This window comes from Pogona vitticeps, chromosome 3, assembly GCF_051106095.1.
Source record: "Pogona vitticeps strain Pit_001003342236 chromosome 3, PviZW2.1, whole genome shotgun sequence".
NCBI classification, from domain to species: domain Eukaryota; kingdom Metazoa; phylum Chordata; class Lepidosauria; order Squamata; family Agamidae; genus Pogona; species Pogona vitticeps.
This window is the reverse complement of record NC_135785.1, coordinates 159,029,500-159,038,167: the sequence shown is the minus strand read 5'-3', so window position 1 is coordinate 159,038,167 and position 8,668 is coordinate 159,029,500. Positions and strand designations below refer to the sequence as shown.

The window sequence follows — 8,668 nt, the reverse complement described above, 5'->3', positions numbered from 1 at the left end:
TGAAGCCTGAAATGAGGCAGGCTAAGCATCACAGCCTGGGTTTGAGCCCTTTAATCATTCTGTGAAGTTCATTCCATGCCCATTTGGAATTCCCAGCCTACATTTACTGAGACCCAACCACAAACAGATAACAATGTTAAAAGGACCTGCAATATGAGAAATGGCGAAAAATGTTTACCTGCTACCAGAAAAACACAAAAGGTTATCAAAGAAAGTCAGAGAACTAAAATCTGGGGATAAAAGTATAGGAATTATGAGTAAGAACATAAATAATTATGACAGAGTAAGAACATAAACATACCAACATGAATTTGACCAAACTCTGGGAGGCAGTGGATGCCAGGAGGGCCTAGCGTGCTCTGGTTCATGGGTTCACGAAGAGTCGGCCATGACTTAACGACTAAACAAGAACATAAAATGCTGACCCAGATGAGGATAGGAACAAAACTGGAAGTGAGCACCTACCAATTTCAGAACTAAAGCAAAGATTGTGTTGCTTTCTGCTTTGCTCTGGGTGGTGAGGGAACAAAACCGTCCTCTTTTCACATACATAAATCTAGGAACAAATCATTCATAGTATCTTCTATACTACTTTTAGAGCAAATGTGCACAGAATGGAAACTTGGTGTATTGTAGAATGGGCTTTCATAGGCATTGTCTCAATGCTGAAGTTGCAGTCGATTTATGAACATTCAGTTCATTTATACTACAATTCTATATTTCTACTCTGAAGTCCTATTGCTTTTAGTGGCATTTCCAAGAATGATGTGTAGAATTCATCTTTAGTGAATTCTGAACACAAATCCCCCCACCTAGCAAATGAGTCGAAAACAAATTGCCTGTTTTTTTGGAATGTTATAGTATAAGATGAAAAATGCTTGACCCAAAGACTGAAGATTAGAAAAGCCTAAACTTATGAGGAACTCAAGTTCCCCTATTATGATGCTGTCTGTTCTATTAGAGATCAACTCCAGCACATGTACCTATGTTCAACTACTGGAAAATCCTATTCGGGAAACAGAATCACCCTGCAGCTGATACTTACATCTCTAAATTATGAAAATAGGTCAAAATGAAAAATCAACATATGAAAAGACAAATAAGTTGTAAGAAAGAGCTCTTCAATCTTTGCATTATGTAATATGAAAACATGAATAAACATAGGCCAAGCCTACCACATTTGAAACACAGTAAATGAAAATGTTGAAAGCCAACAGAGACCACACAGCACTGGACTTTTACACAAGTTTTGATTGTATTTCAATGTCATTTATTGAGGAGTGGATGAGATACTGTCAGACATGCCAAGGACGCTTCACATTCAAGGGGCTGGGAACTCAATGGCTTTCTTCACTGAGTCACTACACAAGCCTGCTTCAAAAAACTGAATGTGATCCCGATGAAGTCTTCATGCTTGATGTTGCCTTCAGTATAATGTCTCTTAATCTACTGGTAGGGTGGGCAGAAGAGTGTTCTCTACCCTACAAAAATACTCACACTCCAATACATGTTAACACTAGAGGGTAAAAATGCCTGTAATCTGTTATAACGGGTGTCTACTGAATACCTGGTCTTAAAGCTGTCTTAATTTCTTTATGCTTATTGAGAATTCAACATGTTTCCCTTTCACCATCATGTGGCTGGTTCATACCATTAGAAAAATATTCTTCAGTGCTACTGCAGAGGTTTACAGGAAGCTCCTTCAATGCTGATGGGTAGAAATTCATTGCAACACCATTTGAAACCGTTTCTTCCTGCTGCCACTGCCTGTAGGTTGCAGAAATGGCCTACATGCACTACAGTGTTCTCTCTCAAAAACAAAACAAAGAAACCTAAGCCAAAGGGTAAATGTTTATTTGGAGTTTTCTTGTGGATGATATTTAAGGCCCTTTATGCAGAGTTCAGGAGCTCCTGTATGGCTCCCTGCTGATCTGCACTGAGCTGTGATATGCATTCTGTCCACAAGCCTCCAGAAGTCTAGAGAACAAACGAGAAATAATGGAAAAGTTAAACAGGCATGAGCATAGCTTATGAAAAGATCAGAATACTTAATACTGGATAACTTTGAGAAAACAGAAAGATTTATATAAAATGGTACACTCTGATACAGCACTTTATAGAAATTCTTCTCATTAAAAAAATCTCATGAGTTACAGAAAACACACAGTCCTTTATCAATGAAGCCAGCACTTAAAAGTGCTTTTAGGGATCTTTTACACAAAATATATAACAATTATATATAATAGAAATAGTTTTAAAAGATGAAAACTAATTTTAAAAAAGGATGTTCTATTTTAGAGACCTCCTCTCTCTCTTTGCCTTGATTTGAACATTCAGATCTGGGATCTCAATTGCCTACCTCTCTCATAGGTTACAATGTTTACTAGACATGGGGAGAAATTTAAAAACAACACAAATATCACAATATTCCTGAAATATCACTGATTCATGGGATATTCGTCCCTTCATATTCATCAGGAGTCCCTAATGAATACAAAGGGGCAAATAATTACCCATTTTTATTTCTCCCTTCATGTTGGCTGGCTGCAGGAACAGAAACCAGGTTTGCCTTCCTGCAGCTAGCTTGCTTGTCGATGGCCGGATCATCAGCTGATGGTCAGGTCACTGATAAGCAGGCTAGTTGTGGAAGGGAACCTGGAACAGAAACTGCTTCCCTTCCACAGCCGGCCTGCTTGTCAATGTCCTGCTGATCAGTGGGGCGTGTTTTAGCAAGGAACCAACAAATTCATAGCTAAAATCAATGAATATATTCATTGATTCATAGCTAAAATTTGTCAACTTTGACTAATGACGAATCCAGAAGAAGTACCATGCTTGAGAATGGTGGAGCACTCTGCCATTACATATAGGATTTTCGTCATTTATTCTCAAACACATTTTTGTGGCTCATAAATAAGTCACAATTAGCACAGGAGCACTTAATCAATGATGAGTCAACTCCTACAAGTCCACTGATTCAAATGCACCTACTTCAGTCGTAGCTTACTTTAGCATAGCAAGTTGCAGTTCAAATAGGCCCATTTGAATCAAAGGAACTTTTAAAAAAACTTGACTCACTAAACTATTGATTCAATAGCCCTACTTTATGATTTACAACTCCAAGCAACAGGGTTGTTGTTGTTGTTTTGACTTAATATATTGCCCCATTGTGCTAGAGCACTCACTGGGTAGTCTACAACATAATTAAGAAACAAGCTCACACACACACACCCCGCAACCTGTGTACTCATTTCATTGACCTTGGAAGGATGGAAAGCTGAGTCAACCATGAGCTAGCTACTTAACCCTTTGGGACTGAACTCAGGTTGTGAGCAGAGGCTTGACTTGGGGCAGTAGTTCGCAGGTGTTGCTATTTTCTCAAGAAGCAAAACAATTTTCTATATGAAGAACTTAATTAGAATTTACCTGCACTTGCCGAACTACATTAGCCAGTCGCTTGGTGCATGGATCTTCACGCTTGATTGCTTCATTTATTTGACCATCCGCAATTATACTGAATATTCTGGGTAAGTTTGAATTGTTTGGGCCCAGGACAATGGGATTATTACTGTTGGTAAGGGAAAGAAAAACAAATGTTAGCCCACATTAACATTAAAGAGATGAATGAATGATACACAATATAGTCAGATTAAACGTGGATCTTTGGTTCAAATTCCAGGTGCCATGAATTCACAAAGTGCTTCATGCAAGCTCATTACAGAAGAGGATATCAATGACCTACCTTATTCAACTGCAGATGAAGAGCACTGCCTAGTTTTGCAAACCAAGTCTACAATAAATAAAAAAGGAGTACTACCATCAGAAAGAACACCCTCTTCCACCCTCATCCCTTGAGGTTTTCTCTAGTCAGTGTGCAACAATTTAAAATGACATGTTTCCATGGATCTAGCAAGTCTGATCACAGAATAAAAGCAGAGGAAGTGAAAGTTTGCAACTACAAAAAATTATCCTAGATCATAAATGCTTATGGAATAGTGAAAACATATCTGGGATATAATATCTCTTGAAAAAAGATGTTCCAAAATTTGAAAGCAGGCCAGACTGTTTCTCTCTGCTGTAACTGTCCAAATCTAATACACAGTGTATATTAGATATTTACAACTGATCAATTCACAAAGAAAGCAAAACATAACTGAGTCATCTTCTGAAGATTCCACTTAAATGAAAAGAGGAACACAGACTATTGCCTAAGTAATGGAATAAAAATATACATTAAAAAAAGTTTTTGATACTTTATGGGTCTAATTTACTGTTACCTGAGTCTGAAATGGTTTCATACAGGTGTTAGAATGATGCTTCAATTTCATCCCAGATTAAAGTCCCATCAAATGTAACCAGTGGGGGAAGGATGAAAGACTCTACATTTCTTTTCCCTCACCACTACCCTTAAGTACAATATTATTACATTTTGAAATAGCTGAAAAATTGGATTAAGGAACAAAGCTTGCTCTTCCCTCAGTGGAACTGAGAAGCAGCTTTTCTCTTTTCAACTATACCCCACATTTCAGTCTGTTATTTTGTCCCACAAATCACAACATAACTTAGTGAACTAGTGTTTCCATAGGCTTGCTTGACATACTGTTTTTCAGGCAAACTACACAGGTGAAAGTCGGAAACTAGCACAGATCAATAAACTATAGACAAATAATAATAAGTGCTAGTTAACAATAGAGATGGGCATGAACTGCAGTTCAGCATTCAGCTGCACGGCTGTTCTATGGGCATCCTGGTTTCCCTTGCGCCACCTCTCTGGCGGGTGCCCAGAGGCAGCACTTGGAAAAGGTGGGGCTTGGAAGCTGAGCCACTGCCTCTGAGTGGGCGCCTGACAGAAAAGGCAGGGCTAGGAAGCCAACGGACACACGGAACAGCTGTATGGCCAAACTGCTAAGCCATGGTTTGTGCCCATTTCTACTTAACAAGTTTAAACATTATCTAGTTAACTAGGGCTACCAATACAGAGTGTAAAGTGCACAGGAAATATGTAAAGACAGCTTATTATTTTGTTTGGATATTTAATACACCAAATATATTATCATTTGGATTGTGACCCCATTCCTCTAAAGTCAGATCCATCAGCGGTTTGGGAAACTCCCTCTCTTGGGGGGGGGGGACTCTTACTGCAAACAGTGGGGTTCGCAGTTTGGAGATACATCTGGACCCGGTGCTCACCGTGGAAACTCAGGTGGCATCAGTAGTCAGTTCTGCATATTTCCATCTTTGGCAAATTGCCCAGCTGCGTCCCTATCTTGATGTTTGGGCACTCATCACTCTGGTCCACGTGCTCATAATCTCAAGATTAGACCATTGTAATGCACTCTACGTGAGGCTACCTTTGAGATTGATGCGGAAGCTCCAAATGGTGCAGAATGCAGTGGCCAGACTTCTCAGTAGAGTGAGGAAACACCAACATATCACTCCCACCCTGGTCGCCTTGCATTGGTTGCCCGTATGCTTCTGCGTTGATTTCAAAGTTTTAATGATTACATACAAAGCCCTAAATGGTTTAGGACCTTGATATTTGGCAGAATGCCTTCTCCCACCTAGATCTACCCGTACCACTTGATCTAGTCAGGAGGGGCGACTGAGAAGCCTAACGCTAAGGGAGGTCCGGGAAGAAAAAACAAGACACCGGGCCTTCTCGGCAGTGGCTCCTTCTCTTTGGAACAAACTCCCCTCCGAGATCTGTTTGGCTCCCTCGCTGGGCATTTTTAAAAACCAACTTAAGACCTGGTTATTCAGACAGGCCTTCCCTCCAGGCACTACTTAATTAATTTTTCCTCCCATCTTGAACTATTGTTATCATTGGATATTGCTGTAAAACTGTTATTATATATTAACTGTTTTTATCTTACCTGTTGTGAGCCGCCCAGAGTAGACAATGTCTAGATGGGCGGCATATAAGTGCAATGAATGAATGAATGAATGCATATGGCATGACCATATCAGAAAATAGAGAGGTTACTTACTTGTAACTATGGTTCTTCGAGTGGTCCTCTGTGAATCCACACAAATGGGTTAGATTGCGCCTGGGCAGGACTCTTGGGAATGTTCGAGCGCTTAAAAACATGTGATTAGCAGGATGTTCCCCCGTGGCGCGCATGATCCGCCCTCGCGTAGTACTTCAGTTCTGGAAAATGTCCGCCACTGTCAAAGCTCTAACTATAACCAAGCTCAGGACAACAAAGTGATGGACAGCGGGGAGGATGGGCGGGACGTGTGGATTCACAGAGGACCACTCAAAGAACCATGGTTACAGGAAAGTAACCTCTCTTTCTTCTTCATGGTCTCTGTGAATGCACACGAATGGGTGACTAGCAAGCTCATTTACTGGAAGGAGGGCCGTCACGCCAAGAATGAAGTCAGCACAGTCCTGCCAAAACTTGCTTCATTTTTGGCCCTGATGTCCACACAATAATGTGTGACAAAGGTCGAGGGTGTAGACCAAGTGGCAGCTCGACAGATGTCAGAGACCTCAACGCCATGCAGCCAGGCAGCAGTGGCCAAAGCGCTCGTGGAGTGCTCCTTCAACATGTCTGGGGCAGCTTTGCCAGTCAATCCATAAGCCAATGTAATGGCATTAATGATCCATCTGGAGATTGTCTGCGACAAGGCAGAAAAACCCTTTCGTGGGCCATTAAAGCAAATGAAGAAACGAGGAGAATTGCAGAAGTCCTTGGTTCTGGAAATATAAAATACTAGTGCACGACAAACACTGAGGGAATGGAGCATGCACTCAACATCAGAAGAGGGAGATGGGAATAACATTGGAAGAATCAGAGGTTGGTTGATTCACATGGAAACTTGAAACTACTTTAGGAAGGAAGGACACATCAGGATATAAGGAAACTTTGTCTGAGTGAAACTGAATACAGTGGTGCCTTGAGTTACAAATGTCCCTACTTACCACCATTTTGAGTTATGACCAGCTTTGGCCGCAAAATGTTTTTACTTGCGACTGGAGCTTCCACTTACGAACAGAAAAAGGCATGGGAAAAAGGTGGGAAATTCAAATTTCTAACTGTAAGTGGTGATGAGGCTGCTTCTTTGTAGCTCTTTCACCATAGCAGGTCATCGTCAGAGGCTTGGGACTGCCTCCTTCTGCTTCTGTGTGTGTGTTTGCAGAGAGGCTTTGGGCTGCCTTGTAAGGTAAGGTGCTGTTTTCTGCTTTTTAAAAACTGTTCTGGGTGCTTTTGCAGCGTGGTTTTTGAGCTGGGTTTTTTATGTTTCTGTGCTGTGAGGGGTCTTGGGGGGGTTATTTGTTTTTTTTTTGTTTTCCCCCCATTTCCGATGGGTCTTGGGGGAGGTTGGCTGCTTTTTGTTTCCTCCCATTTCCGACAGGTCTTGGGGGGTTTGGTTGCTTTTTGGTTCCTCCCATTTCTGATGGGTCTTGGGGGGGTTGCTTGCTTTTTGGTTTTTTTCCTCCATTTCCATTGGGTCTTGGGGAGTTTGTTGGTTTTTTTGTCCCCCCCTTTTTGATGGGTCCTGCATGCTTCCAATGGGTCTTGCCCGCTTGATTACTTCCCCCCCCCTCAGCCGGAAGGGATTAATCACGTTTCCAATGAGTCTTGCAGTGATTTTTTTGGTGTGATTTTTTTCTTAGGTCGGAACAGACGAATTGCATTTCAATGCATTCCTATGGGAAATGGTGCTTCGACTTACGACCATTTCGAGTTACGTCCATCTTCTGGAACAGATTATGGTCATAAGTGGAGGCACCACTGTATAAGGGCCATTGGTCTGAAGGGCAGCCAACTCACTTGCTTGTCGTGCAGAAGTTACAACAAGAAACAATGTTTTAATAGAGGGAAGCTTAAGGTCTGCAGAAGCCAAGGGCTTGAGTGGGGGTAAGCAAGTCCCACTCCCAAATTTTAAAGACCACTGAGGAAGTGGAGGTCAGATAGGTGGGCGAATGTTCCGCAAACTTCTAAGAACCTCTTCAGGGTTGGATGTTAGTATAAGCAGGAAGCTTCAGATCCAACAGGCTGATAAGGGATGATAGCAGAAATATAAACCTTTAATGTTGAGTGGGCCAAATCTTGACCAAACAGATAGCGAAGGAAAGCAAGGAGGGTGCTCAGTGAAACTGGAACAACTAGACCCCTAGATGCAGCAAATTTGGAGAAAGCATTCCACTTTTAGGAGTATAACAACTTGGTAGAGAATTTCCTAGCCTTGTCCAGCACATCTGCTATGGCAAGGGAATCTTCCACGCTGTGGGTGGAGACACTCTAGGTCAGGATGACAGATCTTGCCTCTTTCCTGAGTCAGGAGGGACGGCTGGAGAGGTAATCTCAGGAATTTGGATGACACGGTTCTGAGAGGGGTAAACCAAGGTTGCTGAGGCCACCATGGTGCTATCAGGATGGCACTGGCCCGCAGCTGACGGAGTCTGACTATTGTCTGCTGGATGAGAAGAATGGGAGGGAAGAGAAAGACATTGCCCCAGTTCACCATGAACACCTAGAGAGTTCACACCTCTTCCTGCCCAAGAGCGAAACATGCCACATTTCGAGTTGCTCTGAGTGGCAAAGACGTCGTGAACCGGTGTTCCCCACCGGCTGCAAAGATGGGAGAAAACAGAGTCGCAGAGAACCCACTTGTGGGTTTGAGGGGTAAGGTGGCTCAGATGGTCGGTGACATTATGTCC

General features: G+C 42.1%; 1 protein-coding gene across 1 annotated transcript in view; it reads right to left on the bottom strand.

Moving 5' to 3' along the window:
• Positions 1–1,247: 1,247 nt before the first annotated feature.
• IPO5 (importin 5) overlaps positions 1,248–8,668 on the bottom strand; it is a 52,261-nt gene continuing 44,840 nt past the window's right edge. Inside the window, exons 25-26 of the mRNA XM_072994675.2 lie at positions 3,427–3,568; positions 1,248–1,977 (exon numbers count right to left, since the gene is read on the bottom strand). Of these exons, the coding sequence (XP_072850776.2) occupies positions 1,891–1,977; positions 3,427–3,568 (229 nt within the window). The 3' untranslated portion in view covers positions 1,248–1,890. The remainder of the gene's footprint in view (positions 1,978–3,426; positions 3,569–8,668) is intronic.